The sequence below is a fragment of the Eleginops maclovinus genome, chromosome 16, assembly GCF_036324505.1.
Source record: "Eleginops maclovinus isolate JMC-PN-2008 ecotype Puerto Natales chromosome 16, JC_Emac_rtc_rv5, whole genome shotgun sequence".
NCBI lineage: Eukaryota > Metazoa > Chordata > Actinopteri > Perciformes > Eleginopidae > Eleginops > Eleginops maclovinus.
In genome coordinates this window covers 13,241,571-13,264,514 of record NC_086364.1, presented here as the reverse complement: position 1 = coordinate 13,264,514, position 22,944 = coordinate 13,241,571, and the positions used below count along the sequence as shown (strand labels likewise).

Below are 22,944 nucleotides of genomic sequence, written 5' to 3'. Positions count from 1 at the left end.
TTGTGGCGTTCTGGTCATTAACTGTACTGAAATTAAATATGATAAAGCACATAGTCCTCATAATGGACATTTATTAAAGCTTGCAGTCACATTTGATGGCTTTAACAGTGGGTTACTCTTCTCATTACATTTATACTAGGCTGATATTGTGCAATATTTAAACTGTAAATGTTATTTTCTGATAAATGCTTTAAGATGCATTATGATCAAAGATGACATACACTCAATGCACTCTTATATTAACATTAAACATGCGGAGGTAATGAGGTGTGAAGTAAAAATAGAAGAATTTCAGGGAGTGGCAAGCCAGCAGCTGATCAGTGATATAGTCCCAGTCCAGCTGTTGGTAAAGAAAGCCTTTACTTGACACTGCTCAGTATCTGACTCGCTCAGCTGTCCACACAGTCCACCAGGGTCCACACAATTAAAGGCCTAATTCCTTCTCCATTTCCTCCTTTAATATGATCTTCTTGATCTAAAAAACAATACAGAAAAAAGCAGGCACTTCAGTCTCATTATAGTAATCAATTTAAAGCCTATAGTTCAGTGATGTTGGTGTATTGTACCTTTCCAGAGGCTGTCAGAGGGTAGCTGTCTACAAACATCACATAGTACGGGATCTTGAAGTGAGATATCTAGTGGGAAAAAAACACAAACTTGACATCTGTGCAGATTTTGAGTATGTTGAGTCTTTTTTTTTTTTTTTTTGTCACCAACTCTCACCTGGCCTTTGCAGAACTCTCTTATCTCCTCTGCACTGGAGGTGTGGCCATCCTTCAGCCTGATGCAGGCACACACCTGCTCACCCAGCCTCTCATCTTTCACTCCAACCACCTTGAGTACAGAGAAATACAACATCTCAGATCACTGAAATATGTTCTCATTAAATGTATATATTTCCCCAATATTCAGAGAGACAACAAGTATTGTTTCAGTGCTTAGCGGTTAGCTGCTGCGAAAATCTGATGTATGCTGCCCTCTAGTGGGTTGGTGGCTTACCTGCACCTCTTTTACTTTCGGGTGTGTATAGAGAAATTGCTCTATCTCAGCGGGATAGATGTTCTCCCCTCCTCGGATGATCAAATCCTTCAGACGTCCTTCAATGCGAAGGTATCCCAAACTGTTTAGACTGGCTGTGTCACTGTGTAATAGAAACAATCAGATTTCAACAGCTGTTCAGGTAATTATTTTCAGTAGGCTATGCATTGCACATTAGTATCTTACCCAGTCCTGTACCAGCGGCCTTGGGAGATAGCTTCACTGGTTTTCTGAGGATCGTCCCAGTATCCCAGCATCACACAGCTGCCTCTGACCATCAGCTCTCCTGAGGCCCCCAGAGGAACAATCTCCCCAGTACTAGGGTCAACCACTTTAGCCTTTAGTAAAGACACACAGGCATTAGTCACAGAGGAGTTAAGGCAAAAATAAATACGTTTTTTCTGGCAAATAATACCTCAGTGTGGTTCATGATACATCCAACAGTATTAATCTTCAGTTCCTCGTTGTCTTGTGGGAATCCACAGAATGTGATTGGGCTGTTCTCAGTGCTTCCATAACCTATCTGATAGAAAAAGGTGTACCTATGATTTTATATGATGAAGAAGCATATTTTTAAGTTATAATAAATATGTTTTATAGGCTAAATTATTATTATTGATAACATGATACCGTTATGTCTTTCATGTTCATGTCTGTTATCAGTTTTCTGACAATCTCAGGAGGGCATGGAGAACCAGCTATGATGCCTAAAATACAGCAGCACACAAACAAGGATGCCTTCAGTGCTTGCTAAGAATCACACCAAGCTCAATACGAAATATTAATCATGTTTTAATCATTATATCTATTACCAGCTTCAATTGATGACAAATCGTACTTGTGTAAATCCTGTTGGCTAAGCATGTCTGTGAACATCGTGGGAGTGCCGTACACATATTGGCACCTAGAGTGAAAAAACACAAATCAACTCGAGTGTCGGACATTGTATATTTAAAGTTAGTTTGCGTAATGAGCAGGGTTCCATACTTTTCATTCTGAATGGCCTCCAGGTTAGCTCGGCTGTTGTAGGCAGTAGAAGGGAAGACCAGTGTGATACCATGCAGTGCCATAGCCATTCCTCCCAAGACAGAGCCAAAGCAGTGGTACATGGGTACCGGCACACACACTCGCACCTGAGGCTGATGGGAATGTGAAAATACAATTATTTATATTTCACTGTCTTTGTTTTGTATTTAATGAAAAGACAAATATAGACTTACTTTTTCTCTAAAACCTATTCTGAGACCCATAAAGTAGGCATTGTTTACAATATTGTGGTGCGAAAGACTGGCTCCCTTTGGACTCCCTGTAGTCCCCTGAAACAAAGAAGCATGATCTGATCTGTGAAATGTCAGTCCAAGCTATACAAGATACACGTGTCACAGTGTTACTGAAGGTTACCGATGTGAACTGGATGTTGATGGGATCATCGCAGGACAGCTTTCTCTGCAACTCCATCAGCTGCTGGTGGTGCTGACTCTCCCCTGCTTGCATCACATCGTCTACGTGGAACATCCCCGGCTGTCTGCTATCACTCACAATGATGATACGCAGGTCTGGCACCCTGACAGGATATTTATTCAAATCAATTGAAATTCATAAAGCATTTAATGTTTGACTCCCATAATGGCAACAGAGGAAGACAACATTTATCAAATCTGATATTTCACATTTTCTCCGTCAAACCTGGAGCTTTGGATCATGCCTGCTGGCTTTGTGTCAATCTCTGGACATAGCTCCCTCAGCATCTCACAGAAATGTTGGGTTTTAAAGCTTGTAGGGCAGATCACAGCTTTGCACTGGACCTGCAAATGATAAATATGTTATGTTATGTTTAATTTATTTAATTTATGTGTTACGTTGGGGCTTATTTTTTCTTGGTATATATACTGCCAAATAGCTTGTGAATTCGGCCATAAGGACCAATAAAGTCCTATCTGTATCAATAATAATATTCATAATAACATATCCAACTATGTACTTTTGGATTAGAGTGGAAGTTAAAAGTAGTATAAAATAGAAAGTCCCATGTGAGCACAACTCAGTTTACCTTTTTTAGAGTAAACTCCACTTCCTTCACCTGATAGGCCGGGTTCAATGAAACCTGCATTGATAAAAAGGTTAAAAGTCAAGTGTATGTACAGCCCCTCACTAGACATATAATTTCAAAATGGCTTTATAGTACATGTACTATAAAGCCATTTTGAAATTATATATCAGGTGTCTAATTTGGCATGTATGCCAAATTAGACACCTGATTTGAAGCAACCAGCTTCATCCGTAAATTATTTTAAAAGTTGCAGTGACCTCGTAGGTATTCAGATTGTACAAAATAACTTTCCAGGGTTCCTAAAAAGGTTCAAGGTCCTTCTCACTCACACCTGACAGCAGGGTCTTTTGTAACAATGAGTCGGCTGTCTTTTCTAACCACAAGGCTGCATTGTAAATGCAATTGTAAGGTTATAAACACATCAGAAACTGACCATTATAATTCCTGCTTTGGCTGTTGCAAACTGGAAGAGGATCCACTCGTATGTATTGGGTCCCCATATTCCCAGTCTGTCGCCTCGATTCAGGCCCAAAGCAAGCAAACCTGCAGCCGCCTTGTCAACCTGCACCAATGAATGTTACAGATATATCACATAATCATTCACCACTGTGGCCGCTTGACAGATTTGATCTGATGCAATCAAGTATTCCAGTGATTAAGATAAGCTTGATGATGAGTTCTACCAAAGATGAGACCAATTGATATAATTAAACTACATTTGATGGGGGGCTGCTTCATGTCGAGGTAAAGACAAACCCCAATTTCATTGGATGTCAAAAGGTCAAACAAGTATCTTTATGATTTACAAGTTGTTCTTTATCAAAACAGTGACTCATTAACCATTACCATGAATATCGTTTGAGGGTTAATAAATGCATGAAAACTCTTGAAAACAGAAGCTGAGGTCATTGAATCTGAGACTTACATCTTGCTGAAACTGTGCAAAGGTTTTCCGGATGCCGTCCTGCAGGAAGACCACAGCTTCACGGTCAGGCCAGCGCTGAACGGTGGAGTCCAGACACTGGCCTACAGTCAGGGGGAGCAGAGAGGTGGTGGAGGTGCCGTGCACATAACTGCTGCTCAATACGGGTTTTTGAGGATGGCTGTCCACATGGAGGGACCTCGTATTTAAAGAGTTAGGAAGAAGAACATGGGTTAAATACAGTAGATAGTCTGTGAGTTGAACATCAGCCTTCACTGCAGTTGTTAGATAAAATGATGATTCCTTTTTTCTCAATTTAACTAGTTCAAAATCTCTGTGTCACAACCCCCAGCCAAAGTTTTTTGGAGGGTCTCGAGGCATTCTTGGGTATAAGGGATTCATATATACAGCCGTGTATGTCTCAGGAGTTCAGTCATTTATTTGGAGAAAACTAAATACATTTTTTCTTTTTGTATTATGATTAATAATTAATAAGCTGTTAATTTAAATTATTGATATGCCTTAAAAACAATATGAAATATCCCTACATTGTTCTCTTGTCCATTTGTTTTGTTTGTGCTGTGTTGTTTTACTGTCTTGCTGTTTGTACTATATCTTAGGACCCCCTTGAAAACGACATGTTTAATCTCAAAGGGTTTATCATAAATAAAAAATATAAAGTCACTTCACATGAAGAGAGGTCAATTTAATGAATGAATGAATGATAAAGGTCCCATAAGGATGCAGGCTTGGAAGCTTCTCTATCATAGAATACATAAGTGTTTCAAAAGAGGACCTTCGTCAGGCCTAATGAATTTGAGTTAATAAAAAAATCATGACAAGAAAATCAGACCCAATATCAGTGTTAATGGCACATGAAAACGACTTCACAGTATGATATATATTATACTGGAGCATTTATTAAGAAAAAGCCTACAGTGTGCACTTCTCTGATTTTGTTTAAATGGAAAGTACTTAAATTCCAATACTGCTGACTTTACATAACACAAAATATAACCTTAGCTCCAGGGAGCTGCATGATCTGTGGTCACTTGATTTAACAGCCATGTGCTTTTTTCTATATTTCCATTGAACCATATTGGAATACAAACATCAATACATTTCTGAGTGACATGGTGCTGCCATTTGAACAGTGAACATGAAGAGTATAAACTTACCGGCAGCGCTGGAGCAAACTTGTGCTACATAATCTCCAAGCCTTGTGTTTGAGTCCATCCAAAGATCTGATACTGTGAGCACAGGACCTAACTAGTGCTGACATTTGTCTAAAATATCTCAAACTCTGTTTCAAATGTATTTAAACAATATATCTGTTAGACAATATGCTAGGTCCTAACAACAAATGAACTGGTTCTTACCTGTCTATCTTTACACAGCTTGGAGTTTATCTCTCCATGTGTAATCTTTAACTTTCACTCACCCTGATTGGCTGAGAGCCCATTGACTGTTCCAAAGTCATTTTAGTTAGAGGGAATAAAACATTAACTGTAAATAAACAATATCATTCATTAACCACCATGATCACCCCACAAAATACAGAGTTGAAAAGGTTTCACTTAGTTGATTATCCAGCTAGAGTAGTGGTGTGAACAACAAACGATATATAATGTCAACTCAAAAAGCAAGAGCAGCTGCAAGAGGGGTCAGGTGTGTGTTGCCATGGTAGTGGAAACCCAAGCTAGCAGCTAACATGCTTGGCATGTTGTTCATTCTTATTTCAGGGCTGGGTTTTGATGAGCAAAAATGGACACCATTTTTTTAGATAATCAACTTTAAATTTTAATGAAAAGTATCATTTTTGTTGACAAAAATGCGTATTTGCAATAGTTTCGTCACGTGACTCATTGAGTAATCATTGTTCTAGACGTTAGATCTGTCAAAAACGTCATTGTCTGACTAAAGTCGTGCTTCACATGGTCCCGCCTCTTTAGGTGCGATTTCTGTCTGGTTGAAAATCACCCCAGGTGTCTCTCATCAGAGCTTTCAATGCAATCTCTATGGGTTCCGGGAGGGGTTGCATTTACGCGCTTTCATCATACGTCACTGAGAAAAAAAACGGGCAGCTTCTTCGATCAAGTCACTTACTACTCTCACTGCGTGTTGCCATCAAGCTCTCTGTCTGAGTTAATCATCTAACAACAAATTGATATGGCCTTGTACATATTGAATGGGTCACCTTAATCATTATCAGAAAAAAATTGCCCCCCATGAGATTTTTTTCAGGAGCTGCCACTGGATGTGACCAAATGATCCCAATTCTATTCGTATCAAATTGTTATGGAAAAAGACATTTGTGAAGAAAAAGCAAGTCTTCTTTTCAGTAGTTTTGATATCATGGTACCAAATGACACCAAATCAATTAATCCATTTTAATCACCATTTCAATTAATATTCCTATAAAAAAGTAATTTTATGGTTAATTAATGACTCCAAATAAATGCAGAAATTCATAACCACGTTGGAGAAGTAGGATACACCTACCTTGATTTTATTCCACCTTCTTTTTGAAAGGAATATACAAAAAAATTATGTCAGAGCTTTTGTGAAAGATAACAAAGTGTTTCCTCAATGTAAAACCTGAAAAAATGATCTAACTGTCTTGTGTTTTGTGATCAGTAAAATTAGTTAAAGGTTGTCTATGTTCACAAGTCCACTATAAACAAACTATGGACCCCCCGCAGAACAAACACTATTATTTTATTACTGAATTTCTTCCCGAGAGTTAGAAACTGAACGTGATCTGATGGACTATGTTTTCTTTTCATATTTAGCATGAAATACCCTCCAATACTCACTGAAACAAACCCGTGTGGTGTGGATACACTGATGAGTTTTTAAGTATACACTCTACCAAATCACTCTCAGCAGAGTAAGGTTTCCTTCCCTCCTGGGGTCACTGTTGTGTTTGGGACAGTGACTTGTGGTTGTCAGTTTTCTGCATCAGCAGGGCAGCAGCACTCACCTCTTTGTGTATTTACTCATGTCTGCATGTAGGCCTGGCTTTGTTATGTTGGATACATAAACTGTTTCTGTGACATACTCAAACCAGCCATCAGTATGTGGATGGCAGGTCAGCAGTATTAATGATTTTAGCTCCAGCCATTATTTTATGCTGTTCAGGCATGTTCAGGCTTTGTTTTGCCTGCAGCATAAATCTACATTTCACCACGTCTGGAAATATGAGCGGCCTCTCTGGTATTGAAGAGAGGCTTTAAACATAACGCCCACTTTCTGTGCTCTTATTACACTGTTATTATGGGTTTGGCTTTCATCTAATACTGTACATAACTGTGTCTATTGGTGTAGACATTATGGTGAGTAGAGAGATGTACTCTGGTTTAAACATTTACAGTCTATGGTTTAAACACTGTCATTGTGTCAGGATTCATCACACACAGCAGTGGCTAAACACTGTTGTCCTGCAGGGGGCAGTGTCTGTCTTACTAAGAGAGGTGTAAACATTGTGTGTTCCCAGTCTAAACGGGATATTCAACTATCGTAAAACTGTCAACCTTTTTGATTATTCCATTTATTTTGGACAGTGTTTTTTTAGGCCGTTTGGATTTTTCCGTTGAAAATGTTAGAAATTCAAACACAAGACAGTAGGCCTACTAACACCAAAGGGTGTGTTTGAATGTGTTAAGTTATTTTTTATTTGTGCAGATTTGTATGTGATGAAATGTGACAGATGAAGGTGTGACATGCAACAAAGGTCCCAAGGCTGAAATTAAACAAAGGAGGATGCTGATTTATGGCATGTGGTGTAACTACTCAGCTTGAAAGGCCTGAGAGGTAACGTCTTTTATCATTAGCACTATCAGTTAACCCCACAAAGTCATTTAAATTAGGAGACTTGTGAGAAACAGCTTAAAACAATAAATAGTGGTCAAATCAAAGCAGCACATGTTGAGATATCTTGGGTCAAACTCCCAAAAAACTATGGATTTTACTGTTCCCATAATGCAATTTGACAGCATCTTTCAAAGACCCTTCTTGCACATACATTTCCGGAAAACCAGACCACTCCAAATTCTTCTTAAATCTCAATCCCTACATGTATGGCAGCCATTCCAGTGTCTGTTGAATTTCCACACATAGAACATTTGTCAGTAGTTTAGAGAATACAATAAAAAACAACAACATTTAACTCAATTAAATACCTATAAATAATAAAACAAGAGAATATGATAATGCTGAAGTGGTCTCTTAATTTTTTCCGGGGCTGTATGTGTCAAACTACAGGTCCTTGCAGCAAACACGTAACTGCATCCAAGAATTTGAGCATTTACACACAAACAGCCTCACAAACACTTCACCAACATGCTGCACTTCAGCCTTAAGGAAGAAAACTTTGTTTGTTTCTGTACACAGAAGCCGAAGGAAAAATTTTGTTTGCATACAGAGCAGCTGATAGAGCGATTCTTTTAATAGAGATGCCGTTTGCAGCTTGAAATGTGCAATCTCCAGGCCCAAACCAAAATCACCCTTGTGAAATCATCAGGGTTCAATTTGTTTGAACAGTAAACTGACATTTAGGTGAAACATTAAAAAAGTGCATCTTTAAATCCCGTTTTAATGACACACTTTATTAGCTACATAGTTCAATAACATATCTGATTTGTAACACACATCTGATAGAAACATGTGAAAATGTTGTTGAAAAGTTTCTTTCAGCAGCTTTACATTTAAAAAAACAAAATGTGAGCACTCAGCACATTGTGAGGCTCCTGTGCCCTCATGGCCACTCTCTGTCTGATTTCCCCACTCAGACATGTTATGCATTCCACAGTAAAGCAGTGATAATCCCCCAAAATGTGTACATTATGTCACACCAGCGAGCGCTTTTCTCCTCAGCCTGCAAGTTAGTAAACTTGACTCGTCTGTGTTGCAATATGAGCACACAGCATTTTCACAAGGCGCTACGCAAGCAGGAGATCAAACACTCTGCAAGAGGAGCGAAGAATCAAAGCAGTTAAAAAGTATGAAAACATATTCATCTTGTTTAACTGATTCCTCATGTTTGTGTTCTCTCTCTGTCCTGTGGTTGCAATGTTTTTATTCTCGTGAACTCAAGAGCAAAATTGTCATTTGACAAAGATCTTCTTTTGTACTTTGCAGTTGTGGATTACATCCCTTAATGCCAATCAATGAGGTTGCCCTTTGAACTTTTTGGAGCTTAGAAAGGTCCCCGGCTACACAACAGGGTCCTGAACTCTGATTAAGGGTCACTGACTGTCACCTGTGCCAAACTATTACGTGAAACAGCAACACAAGCACAGGCACGCAATTGTGTGTGTGCGTGTGTGTGTGTGTGTGTGTGTGTGTGTGTGTGTGTGTGTGTGTGTGTGTGTATGTGTGTGTGTGTCAGTGTGTGTGTGTGTGTGTGACCCCCTGCAGCTTTACTTTCCCTGGGCTCAGCCATTTTTTCCCCAGCTGACTGTTCAGCTGTTGCCAACACTTGTCCACTTGATAACTGTTGCCATAACTCAGAACTCAACACGCTGGTTTGACAACCAGTAATGATTTTAATGAAATCGAGGACATCTGAGTCTGGGATTCAACTGACTATATTGTTTTGAGAATTCTCCACAGAGAAATTAAAGTGATTACAAAGCATTTGCAAAAGTAATACAGATTTAGTCGGTGTTTTTAAAATTTGGCGTGTGTTGAGCTGTGGTATGTTTGCGGTCAGTGTGTGACAGGCCCTAAATTCTTGGGATGCTATCCTGAATTAAGCAGTGTGTTGCTGGGTTGGGTTTACGTTATTTCATGTGTGCACCATTTTTGGAAGCACACTCAAAGTATTTGACATCTTTTATTAATTTTGCTGTTATTGTTCTCAAAGATCAGCGAAAAAAATAGGAATTTTACCCAACTTTCATTATACAGCATATATTTAACCAAATTTAATTTAGGTAATCTAATAATCTAACTGGTATCTGACTCTGGTAGTGCAACATTTGCTTAATTTAAACATGTTTTTTTTGGATCATGGTGGTTGCTGCCTGGGCCCATGACTTTAAACTGTGTTTATGGGTCAAACATCCAACAAAATAATTATTTAAAACTAAACAGCAGTGCGATGCATTTATTCCCTCGTTTAAAAAGTCCTCTTCTCTCGAGCATCGATCCATCATCCTCTGTCACAAAACCAAACAGCTAACATCCGTTCCTGTGTGAAAATCTAAGTGTTCACTTCCTATCTATCCATCACACAAGCTATTATGCTCCTCATTTAGACATCAATCAAACGTCAAATGTCCCATTACACAATCCATCACGCTTTGCGTTTGTCCCGCCATTGGCTGATGATCTTTGTCATTTAACAAAGGCATTTCCTTTCAAGGCTATAGGTCCCGCCCCAGTCTCCTCCAGATTCTAATGCTGAATTTAGACAGGAACCATTTATTTCTCTTCTCGGCAACCCAGGCCAGAGGTCAAAGGGGTTCGGCCTGGTTGCTAAGGAGGAGTCCATCAACATGGCAAAGCCACTGATGCTCATTGGACTGGGCAAACTGCTGATCTGCTGAGTCTGACAGGCCTGAGAGCAGAGGAGCCTGGGCAGATTGCATTATCACAAGCAGACAAGAAGCAAGGGTTGATGAGTGAAAGGTGGTATAGAGCATGCAACAACACGCTCATTCAAAGCCAAGATTAAGTCAAGAGAGCACTAGTGACAGGGGCAGCTTTTGTTATTGTGACCAGTGACAATTTCAGTAATGGCCCATCCTGAATGCATTGAATCACTTACTGTTGGGCCGTGCAAGAAAACGGGTTAGCAAAGTTTGTTGTCCCACCACATTGGACCTGTTTATAACTGACTGTCTCACCTGCCTTGTTGCTGCGTGAAGTGGGTCTGATTGTGACTTTCAGAAATGTAAAGAAAATTGTAACCCTCGCATCCGAACCAGACAAGTCTTGCGGGGAGGGGATTTTCAAGCTAAACAGCCATTCGAACAAGCAGTTCTGTGGGAGTATACCGGTGCCTTTACTTTTGTTAATCACAGAAACTAGAAACAACTAAATAAAAACATTAAAAAAAGATTTTACTATGACAAATCAATGTTAACCCAGAGTATCAAAATCCAAATGTCCTTTTTTTGTAAATATCAGTCCTTTCGGGATCCCAACATCTCACAGCGAGCTTCATTTCTTTGCAACAGACTGCCAATATCCATGACATAGTGACATCATGAGAAAGTTGTCCCCCCGTTGACAAGGCCGACTGTTGCCATGGGGCTCCTGGAAATGGCACTGGGGAACCCAGTAAATGAAGGCTGTTGGGGGTGGGGATGTGAAGGCAAGTAAATAAAAGTACCATTTGCAGTGTGTTTGCTTGATGTCCTCTGAGCCAAATTATGCTCCGTTATTGGGCTGCTGAGCATTGGGGGGCTCCCAGTAACTCTGTGCGGTGGGACCCCCCACTTTGGAGGACATTGGCGTGTTTGCTGAACGAACAGGGTACCCTAATGCGGCCTCTGGGAGCCATGTGAGCTGACAGCAGCCGCGCACATTCACTCATTAAGAAAAGAGAACGATGAGGGACAAAAGGAAGAAGGAGACAGTCTTGTAGGAGCAGACTGCAGCAGCAAAACACCATTCACAAACTGAAATAATTAGTCATAATACAGACGTCAGCCAAGAAAGAGGCATTTACATGATAAAGCTTAGCAGTGTGGAGCTTTGCATCACATGCATGGGTAGTATTTTCTTCAACAGTCTATTGCTACTGTATGTTTCTGACTGCATGAGTCTCTGCCAAAACTAAGCAACATTAATTCATAAAGACAGAGCCTGGTCTACTTCACTTACACTACCCATTTACCATATCTGAGCACACAATTCCAAGATCCCCTTTGATAGCTGATATTAAGAAATGCAAGACCAAGCTGTGACCTCCCAATCACTTTTTGCCAGGGACACCCAACACCAGAGTGCATAATCCTGCCATGCCGCTTTGGTAGGAGAGGCGGGGCAAAGGAGGCATTTCATGACTGGGAAACTCATGACCCTCTGGGGATTAATGAGCATTCTGTGAGGGGCCTTATTGGCTTGTTGACCCTCGCTTTCTGATGTGTTCATCTCTTCCTGGCTGGAATTGGGAATTACTGGAATGGAATTTGAAAACAGGCTACTTTTATGTTCACTCAAAATATATTAAAAAAAAACATATTGAAATTATTTTGAGATACTTAAACACAAAAAACAAGTTACTAAGTACAATTACTCAAGTAAACTAGTTTTGAGATACTCATACTTAACTTGAATATTTACATTTTTGCTAGTTGTACTTCTTAAATAAGACTTTAGTTACACCTGGACCAGCTTTTATACCACTTGAATTAATCAATAATTATATTCAAAACATATAATATATATTAATCTGAAGTAATACTTTTACTTTTGATAGTTTAAGTTTTTTTTATGCTGATACTTTTGTAATTTTACTTGTGTAACCTTTTGAATGCAGGACTTCTACTTGAAACAGAGTATTCCTACACTCTGGTACTTTTACTTTTGCCCTAGTACAAGACCTGAGTACTTCTGAGGTCCGTCGGTATTTTGAGCCTGACTCAAACATCTCTTAAACTTTTGGATATATCGACGTCTCATTTTGTACACACACTCACTCAATATAATAACTTTTGGTGCTTCATCATCAGGTTGAATTTGCCCCACACTATGGTTGATTGTCAATAGCCTACAAAGCTGATGCTCCCATCAACCATAGCTGTACTTTGTAATTGGGAAATATGTAGTGACTCTAATATACATAATTCACCTCCTTCTTAAGTGTGGTTCTACACACTGTTGTTTCATGCCTGTAAGTATGACCGTTGGTTTATGCTTAAAAGTACAACTGTAAAAAGGGATCGTGCAAATGCATATTTAGCAAATGCAACTATAATGGTGAGCATGCTAATGTTGACATTTAGCTTGAAGCTTTGCTGAGCCTAAGTACATCAACATAGCTACTGTAACTACTAAACTGCTAAATCAACCATATTATTTGACAGTTTTAGGACTCATAGTAGCCTTGTTATTAGGGCGAAGCGTAATTTGACAAACAACAGAGATTGGATTAGGCTCTCTTTGCAAAAGAATGAAGGGATGTGGATGTTTCAATCACTGTTGGAAGTGTAAAAATATGTTCAGCCACAGACATGTTGTTTGAAATCAAGCTAATGTTCAACATCATTTTAGGGGCTATGGTTTAAAGTAATATAACGTTAGCAGGAAAGCTGTTTGTGGGTGATTCTTTTCATATTGACCCAGGGAAAATAACTCTGCTGAAAACCTAAAGACCTTGCAAAGATCTTCATAATCTTTTATATTAAGAGGATATTGAGCTGGAGCAATCTTTTGAAGAGGGTTTTTGTTACATAAAACAAATACTATTATAATGAAAGAGCAATATTCCACAGGATTATTGAGATGAAAAAGTCAGATTAAAGCTGAAATTTAAGACCCGCTAACAGAAGTGTCAGGGCAGCATTTTGTCAGATCAGAGGTGTTAGGACTGCAGCTGCAGAGCGAGTTGTGGTTCAGTGTGGGTGGCGGCTATCTTGCTGCTGAGGCGGTGTGTTTATGTGTGCTGGGGTTAGGGCCATGCGCACAGTGCAGGCATACACACACACACACACACACACACACACACAAAGATAAATCCACAGAGACTCTATTGATTCCAGCTAATCAAGGCAGCGGCGCTGGGGGAACTGTGCATGCGTGTGTGTGAAGTCAACACATTCCCCACATTCCAGCACTTCCCAAAGAGACATAAAATATTAGCCACTACAGTGCGCTTGCAGGCCTCCTCTCACTGCTGGGGATCTCCTGCTCTTTAACTCGACTGCCCTTCTTTCTGCCAAGTCACTGTGCCCTTCGACATCGCTGTAATTTCCGACAGTACTTTTTTTTCTTTCTCTTCTAATTCCACCCACGAGATGACCATGCAGTGACTTCAGGCTCGATCATACTGACAACACAAAGGCTCCACATATTCATGTCTGGTATAAACTGGTCCTTCTCAACTAGTATGACAATGAAATCTGACCTCGCCCATACAATTGCAAGCGATTGCATGTGCATTTTTGACAGATTAGTCAGAATTGAAAATGAACTACACCCAGTGAAAGTAGAAACACATTCTTAAGAAGACAAATCATGAAATGGGGTTCAAAAACATTCTCTAAAATGACATTTATCTTTTGCCAAAGGCCTGCTGATGAAGCCAAACATAAAGTGCATTATTAGTGACTGGTACACGTGAAAAAGAGGGAAGAATATGCATCTGCTTTTTTGTCATGCACATTTTTGAATTTGAAAAAACTGGAACAAATGTTGGATTTTTTCCCCAATAATAGTTGCCTGTAGATGCAGTGGTCGATATATCACATTCATTAAAAGCACCTTGAGGGAAAATAAATCCCTATGAGAGCTAGTAAATGCTGCCCCAGAGATGGAAAGAGTTACAAGGCACATCATCAGGCAGAGTACAGCTCACACTGTCACTTTGAACAGTGATGCATATATTGATTTTTTTTGCATATGAATCACCTGAAGACCAGTCTGTTGTTCACACGGTACAAGTGGAGCAAGGTTTATTGGTCAGATAGGACGGAGAAAGAGAGCTCTGACAACCAGGACAGCCGGACCAGCTCTGGAAACCACCAGCCAAGTAATGCCCACTGACCTCCTCCTCCAAGGCTCCTGGTCTCAAAGCCAGAGCGAGAAGGTTCACAGTAAGTCATCGTTTCCATAGAAACTCTGTTTGCATTTCCCAGTGAGCAATTCAGGGACCGCTGGCTTTCAGCTGGAATTCAGACATTCAACACACAGAGCTGTCTGGAAAAGCAATTGTCTATGTGGGGCAACTTTTGACTATTGAAAGACATTCGAGGTGCGTTTCCGTTTTAAGTGAAAAAGCAGACAAAGAGGGACCTGGCCATGAACTGGATGTCATCTTAACAGGCCTGGCTCACAGGTTGCATCTACAGTTACAGCAGCAAAGCACAGCGCTGAAATAACCTGCTCTGTTCCTTGTTAGATTTGAGGTGATGTGGACATAAAAGTCTTCATTTAAACAGGGAACCTGAGCAGGACTGTACATGCCAATCAAAATTTGCAGTGTGGTAGGAGAGTGCTGCTTTCCGCTGCGTGCCCAGTCACAGGGCTGTATTCAGGTCTGTCTTCAGTCCTCTCTCTCATACCAGACTGCTGCGCTGGAACAAAGAGGCCTTTCACATTGACCTTGACACACGGCCACCCCCATCACCACAGGAACCAACGCAGAGGAATCCACTCCAACTCAGATATCAATCTCTACCCCTGGCAGACGGTCCAAGCTAAAGGCTGAGGTGAACCACGGAGCAGGGGCTAATGCACATCATATGAGTGTGTGTTTTATTCCAACAGAGAACCGGGGGGAAAATAACCTGTTAGCACTACTGAGAGTATTAAATCGGATATGAAATTACCCACCATTTCCATATGAGGCTAAATGTAAGTGTTTACAGCACAAGCTAAATTAAGGCTAAAGCTAGCCGTTTTCTGTATTAGTTCATCTGCATATTCTTTTTTAAATAAATTCATGTTTGGACTCAAACGCAAAAAAAAGTCCATGAGTTTCTGACAGTCCAGAGAGAAGGCTTCAAATCCCTCGCTATTATTCTACCTACTATACTCGCCGTCAAAATCCCCAAAATTAAAATCTTAGTTAAAGTTACAATTTGCCCAGCAGAGATTTAGTCAATTATTTATTTTACATGTAAACAGACATTAACACACATCCAGGGAATAAAACATTTATTCTCAAAGGCAAAAGAAAGTTTTTGCTTTTTGGGGTGTTTTTTCTTTAACAATTGTACGGCCTGAAACAAAAACACCCCGAGTTCAGGCATTAAAATTGCGAATACTTTTTAAACAAAATAAAAATAAAAGGCTTTTACTTTATACATTTCTGTCATAAGAAATAACTTCAAAACTGTACATCAAGCTTTTTTTACAAAGCACACAGAGCTTCAAAATATACAATGTTCATTCACATTTTATACAAATAAAAACCAAATGAGGGTTTGCTACATTTATAACCTGGGAGTTCCTTTGTCTGCGAGAAAGGCAGTCCAGACACATTCCTTGTTGCATCACGTTTGACTTTTCAGAGGCGAGTTCATCCAGCATGCTGCTTGGCAACATTCAGGAGCTCCAGTCTTTGTCTCCAAAGAGCCACATGACAGCAGGAGAAGAGAGAGGCTCTGGGCCAGTCTGTCGGCCTCTTTCTCTCCTTAGCATGAACTTTTGGTTCTGCTTCCCCCCCCCCCCCCACTCAGTGAGGACTAGTCATTCTTCCAAGAGTAGGCAGGTAAAACACTCAGTCCGTTTCCACATGACAAGGGTTGGTCCCCTGTTGCTGTGCCTGGTTATACAACCGCAGGAAGTCTTTGTAGCGTGGCGCGCAACCCATCCAGGCTTCCCCAAACCTCACAGTCCCAGTGAAGAGGAACTCACCGTCCCCAGACCTCACCCCACACTGCAGGGGCATCTTAATGTGGCCTGTCCACCTCCGTACCCTCACACCCCCAGATGCAAAGACATGGGTCTTCTGTCTGTAGAGACGACTGATCTCCACAGTGACTGTCGAGTGCTCCTCTTCCTGTTCCACCTCCCTGATGCTGCCCCGTGCCACTGAAAAAACCAAGCAGGAAGACAAGATTTAGGTACCAGTCTGGGTATTATTTCACACAATACTATGTTTTCATTAGAACAGGAAGCCTATCATTCTCCCAAACAGTGTTTTCACTTACCAAAGTCATTGGTGCAGACTGCTAGAAGCATCTCAGTGTCGCTGCAGGGATGACAGGGTGCTGAAGGGACACAAAGAGAGACATGGATGAGTTTGGTAAAGCACTACAAACAGAAAACAGGAAATTCCCGCAATTCAGAATATTGACAATTCCACCACTTTCTACTAAAACTCAATCAGTATGTACACCACTACAAGCAGACTGTTCACACTGAAGTATATTCAAGCTAAGTGTCTCTGTGTCACATGACAGGAGCAATCACTTCACCGGTCTGAGCTTACACCAGGTAAATGATCACTACCTTTTTCTCCAGCATTAAAAGTGTTCATTATTTTAGAAGAAGTTTTCTTCTTATCTGTAGGTCACTGAATATCACTGTCATTATTTTAGACGCCTGCTTCGCAGTCCACAATTGAACAGTCTGAAGAGCCACAATTCATTTTGGGGCGAATGAACAGTTATGATATACTTAGACTGGATAGTATTTCCCATTATGAACACTGCCTGTGTTTACCTTACAAACACAAAGTCACTCATTCAGAATTGGAGGCACAGTTATTTTCTCCCTACAGATGATTATTTATTTACAAAGTCGGCAGAGCAGAATTCAGCTGTCAGGTCCTCCTTGTTTTAACACCAAACAGAACTAGGCATGCTGCTAAAAAAAAAAAAGCGTATCCACATAAACACTGCTGAGGGTTCTTTGCTCGTGGGGGCTGTTCGGTCAGCTTCCCCGCCACAAGAGTAGCCCCTTGATGCTCTGTGACAAACAAGGAGCAGATGAGAAGTTTAGGGGAGCACAGACACGAGGAAAGGCTAAGTTGCTGACCTTAGCTCTGTTAGCACTTCAGCAGACGTCCTGGGACTGAAACAGTGAGCACTTTCTAAACTATAACATCAAGTAGAGTATTGAAGGGCTTTAAAAGTGAAAATCACTTTACAGTAGGCAGATTAAAAAAGGGGAAACCTCAACAATGCCTGGTCTTAAACAATAAAAGATGGCATTCAAAGGGTATGCTCTCATAACGTAAGGGCAAAAATCTAGTCAAAAAAGTGAAATGGACAGAAATGTAGAAGCCTGCCCTGAGCTACATTCCCCCTGTAGAGCAGCAGCTCAGCCGGCCCGCCTCCAGAGTGTTTTATAGCAGGAAAAAGGGCCCTAAATGAGAGCAGACAAGCCAATGATTAGTTTACTCAGGTCCTGCGGCTGGCCGGGATAGAACGTCTTTATTAGCCCTAGATCTGCTGTGGTTTTCTTTTGCGGCAGAGTGGCACACAGGGGCAGGTGGGGAGCAGAGGGAGGGGTGTCGAGTCAGCAATGTGCTGAGGCTGGGTCAGTGGGTGTCCATCCATTAAATTAGAGAAATAACGATTAAAGCAGTTAACTCAGGTGGATTTGGTGCACTGGAAACCACCCTGGTTTGCATAGTCCGGTCTGAAATGTTTTTGGTTAAGAATTGTGGAGCGTAATCTGGAGACTATTACCCTGAAATAAATCCAAAAACAGAGATGAGTGCCCTCGGTCATCTGTAGGCGCTGGAGCTTATTTTTAGCTGGCTTGAAAGTATAGGGTTGAGAGGTGAACATGTCTTAGGTCAGCTTGTGTAGCAACACGAGGCTCTGCCGCGTCACCAGAGAGGTCGGAGGTCAAACTGCCACAAGCTCGGACGGCTTAAGAACAGCTGGAGAGCCGGGAGACTTCAGAGCGGCCGACCTCGCCCAGAGCAAGGGCCCTTTGAAGTGAGCCTGTGTGCTGCCTTAGCATTAGAAAGAGCAGCCCAGAGCCGAGCGCTAAACCCAGCCGTGTTTTTTCTTTCCACCAAAGCAGAGCCGAGCGGGGCTCACATGTCAGACATGAAAAAGAACCACAGGAATGGGCTGAGAGCCGAGTCAGCATCTCTCTCTTGCCCATGCACATGCAGTGCCGCTCTGATCAGAACCACTTCACAGGAGCAAAGAGGGATGAGGGATGGGAGGAGTGGTGGAGGAGGGGAGGAGAGGCACGATGCAGTGTCCCTGCAACATCTGGACCCCAATGCATTCCACTGTAATGGAGCACAACTCGCTAATACCACTCAGCACAGACGAGAACCACTTCAAACGTTCAGGAAGAGAGAGGGAAGATATATGAAGGGGAGAGGAATGAGAAGGAAAATACTAGAATGATAAATAGACATGAAATAAATTAAAGGGAGGTAGGAAATAGTGAAACAAAGAGGGGAAAAAAGAATGAGTTAGAGTGAGCTGAGGGAGTGAAGGCAAGAAAAGAAGGGAGTGGGGGGAAAAATAAGCCTATATACTACTAGAAGCTCTTCCAAACATCTGGTTGGAGATACATTCCAAGTTGACGGTGAGCAACTCAATCCCAGCACAGCGGGTCAGACAGAAGAGGGAAGAGACGGGATGAAAAAGAAGATGAGAAGAAGCGAGGCTGCAATCAATCCACCAGGCCAGGCTTCAGATGACACGAGACCACTGTCTTTGTGAATCATCCCGATGCTATCTCAGGCCACATCACACAACCAGATTATACTGCAGAACTGAGCGGAGCGCACTAATGTGGCCAAAACAACCCCACGCTCACTGCTCTCTACATTTAACCCCCTCTCTCTGCTCTGCCAGATAATGACGCAGGATGTGGATATGTGAACCCAGAGAGGCCGTAAAAACAGATGTGCGCCCGATACTGCTCTTATTTTGCTTGAGGTAGAAAAGAACACAGTTGCTTGCACAGTTGCTTGCACAGTTGCGCGGCTTGAAACTGTGCAGGTTTGGCAGGTACGCAGCGGGAAAATACACGGTTGTTTTTCAATGGAGGCCCCCTGTTTGGCTGTGTCTCTCCACACACAAAAAAAACAAATCTATTACAGCTAAGAGCCAAGTCAAATCGAGCATGAATGGATTTTTTCGTCCTGGAGAAGTTCCATGAAGACTTAAAAAGCTACAGTTTTTGATGTCTTGATACTTATAACCAGCATTTGATTCTGACAAGAAATACATTCCCTTAAAACCAAAATGTACAGACAATGTGACCAGAGAAATGGACTTTGGCTACAGTATTAGCAGTCTGCTGGAACAAATGTTGAGTTTCCTACTATTAGAGTCCAACATAATAACAGTTTCCACCAGTAGATGGCTGCATTTAGTGCACACACCACAGGGACAAAGCACAAAGAGAACCAGACACAGAGGGAGTGATTCAAAAGCCTGCAGATCATTATAATGGCCTTTCAAATGAAATACAATTATTGACAGGTTAGCATTGAGCTGCAAAGCATCATGGTGTTTGTCTTACCTTCCAGTGAGTGTGCGTCTGGTCCCAGCCTGTCGCTGACTAGCTCATACTGGAACTCTGTGATGCGACGGCTGATGTCCAAGTACGTGACGGCCTCGATAAAGAGCGCCCCTTCCTGGATACTGAAGCACTGCACCTTGCCCTGAGCTTGGTCCTGGTCACGCAGTAGTAACCGCAGCTTGCCGTTACGGTCCAGGTAGATGTTGGTGCCGCTGGAGTCTGCGGAGGGTTTGATGCAGACGGAGAGGCGGGCTGCGGAGCGGGAGACAGTGTTGGGTCGCAGGTTGACGATGATGGCCCCTGTGGGATAAAGCCACTCCAGAGAGCCTTGGGAGCAACGCAGGTACACCTGCTCAACATCCCTGGTGTGGCCTTCATGGGTCAGACCGCTGGAAGTAAAGAGAAGGAAAGACATCAGCAGACATTGACCACTCAAGAATCAAAGTGTGAGGCATTGTTTAGAATTTCTGGAAATGTACATTACACAAAACCCAAGAATGTGGAACATTTTAATGTGGAGATCTGTTTATAATTGGGGATTCAGGATATTATCACACGTCACTGCTATGAGCAAAAAGAGGCATTAAAATGAAATACTGAACATTTCCTCTAAAATGACATGCTGATATGTTAGATACGAAATAAAAAGAGCATGTTTTGCATGTGAACATTGTTTAAGTAGTTTCTTATTAATGTTATGTTTGGATATAGAAATGTATAACTGTAAAATTAGTTGTGGGTTAAAAATATCAGAAAATGGAATACCGATAAAAAATACTGTGCATCCCTGCTTTCATTCATCGTGAACATGTTATTCAGTGATCTGAAAATAATTGTCTGGTCGTTTACAGCCCGAGATACCTGACCAAGGTGAAGACCTCTGGCACGCTGTAGGGGCATTATACCAAATGTCTCCTGAAGCATTAATGGCTGCCTGTGCGCAAGACTGGCTGCATGACCAGTCACGAGCCGCAGCAGTCAAAATGACCTCAGCTCACACACACTCCCCCCAAAACCACATTATCCTCCCCGAGCTTTGGCAAAATGCACCACTGGCAGGCTGCCTTAGGGAAGAGTTTGGAAGCAGAAATGGATGAATGGAGGGACACAGGGGCTTCTGGGCAGACAACGACAGCAACAGTAGCTGGGCCTGCTGCATGCAAGTGCAAATGCAGGTCACGCACCGAACCTCCCCTTGCTTTCAAGCCACCAAAGAGACTGGAAGAGACTTGTCCGGGCAGCACTTCGGACTCTGGCGCCAGCATGACCAAATGACTCCCTCCAGAACTTAATGCCTGGTCAGGGTTTGAAAACTCCTGCCTGTCAGTCATTCTGTGGCAAAGCCAAAGGCAGGAAGCCATCAGCAGTCCACCAGCATGTGAATGCCAAGCTAGTGGTTTTGATTCTGGGGTAGAAACGCCCAGCTTCCTGAAAATGAGATGCTGAAATTCAAATTTACCATAGATCTAAAGTAACCCATGGCATATGCTGAGCATATGCAGCTGAAGCCTCATAACCAGGCTCTCCTCAGCACGCCTCTAATTAAGTCCTTTCTAGCTTCATCACTTCTGCATGCAATTAAAGGAGATTAGTCAAGAGTCTCACTAATGAACAACAGATTATTGGTTGGGGCTCAAAGTGCTGAATATCTCTTACCCCTCTTGACTGGAGGATGAAAAACAAAACCACAGCCTCTCAAGTGCAAAAAGAGATTTCAGCAGATGTTTGATGGAGGAAACATTTTCCAGTGTGTGCTGCCTGCGGTTTTATAAACTGTTAAAAAAACTAAAATGCTTAAAAGGGTTCTGTGGAAATCTATGCATGTAATTCTGTAAATATTTTAGTTTTATGGGGGGGGGGGCATTATAATTATTGTGCATCATTTTTAAACGAGCAGGTATATAATAATAGGCCTAGACGCATTTTTATGGGTGAGTCATAAGTTGTTTGTGATCAAATAACTTTTGTCAGTTAGTCATTCATAACTTCAGCATACCAATAAAACCTACCCGTCTGTGAAACTATCGTATGCCTGTTTTCATGTCCATTAACATCACAGAATATAACAGAATATTCTTTTAGACTTCAAATGTGTTGTATATATCTATCTTGCCTTCATTTAAGGCTCATTTCAGTTGTATTCCGCTGCCTGATTTCAGATCACCGCGCTCGGAGCCTGAGTTTCGGCCACACTCGTTCCAAGTCGCTGCAGCTCACTTACTTTCAGATTCATTTTTATCCACATTTTACATTTAAAACAAGATCAGGGTAAACCTCACCTGCCCTTCCAGCTGCACTGGTCGCTCGAATATTGGCAGAAAGAAACCCGACAGAGAAGGAGAAGAGGCAGGAGCAGGGAGGCCAGCATCGGGGTGAGCATGTTTATCTCGCAGCTAACTTCGCCTCTTCTCGAGCGAAACTGTGATGAAGTCCACCGCCGTATTTCCAGCTACATAGCGTTTCCATGTGCCCCGGTCCGCTCGGTACCGATCGCCGGTTTTGTCCTGTGATTCTCAGGAAGCTTCAGGTGAGTAACGGCGCGTATTCAAAGTCAGTCCTTAAAGCCCGGTCCGGACAGCCCTCCGTAAATACTGTAGAGTGAGTTTAACTCCGACTCTGTTCCTGCAGACCTGACTGCTCTCCACGTCACACCCCATCCACAGCGCTTTATCACTGTGCTGCCTTCAGGAGCTCAGCCAAAGCTCTGGTATCTGAGCTTTTCAAAATAAAATGACACTGTGTAGCATTGCATGTAGAAAATTGGTTAAAGGTTTTGATTTGAAACGAACAAAACTAAGCTACGTTGGTATGC

At 41.7% G+C, this 22,944-nt stretch overlaps 2 protein-coding genes across 2 annotated transcripts; both read right to left on the bottom strand.

Annotated features, from left to right (window-relative positions):
* Nucleotides 1–37: 37 nt before the first annotated feature.
* Nucleotides 38–5,438, bottom strand: LOC134878146 (medium-chain acyl-CoA ligase ACSF2, mitochondrial-like). The gene is made up of 16 exons (XM_063903999.1): nucleotides 5,189–5,438; nucleotides 4,014–4,209; nucleotides 3,522–3,650; nucleotides 3,089–3,142; nucleotides 2,725–2,843; nucleotides 2,440–2,602; nucleotides 2,259–2,354; nucleotides 2,026–2,177; nucleotides 1,851–1,942; nucleotides 1,669–1,745; nucleotides 1,454–1,561; nucleotides 1,225–1,376; nucleotides 1,000–1,141; nucleotides 724–834; nucleotides 567–635; nucleotides 38–475 (listed from the first exon to the last, which is right to left on the bottom strand). Exons 1-16 carry the CDS (start codon nucleotides 5,290–5,292, stop codon nucleotides 425–427), a joined length of 1,815 nt encoding a protein of 604 aa, XP_063760069.1. The 5' UTR covers nucleotides 5,293–5,438; the 3' UTR covers nucleotides 38–424.
* A 10,339-nt stretch (nucleotides 5,439–15,777) lies between these two features.
* metrnla (meteorin like, glial cell differentiation regulator a) lies at nucleotides 15,778–22,800 on the bottom strand. The gene is made up of 4 exons (XM_063904541.1): nucleotides 22,412–22,800; nucleotides 20,133–20,521; nucleotides 16,838–16,897; nucleotides 15,778–16,718 (listed from the first exon to the last, which is right to left on the bottom strand). The coding sequence occupies exons 1-4, from the start codon at nucleotides 22,510–22,512 to the stop codon at nucleotides 16,405–16,407; spliced, it is 864 nt and encodes a 287-aa protein (XP_063760611.1). The 5' UTR covers nucleotides 22,513–22,800; the 3' UTR covers nucleotides 15,778–16,404.
* Nucleotides 22,801–22,944: the final 144 nt, after the last annotated feature.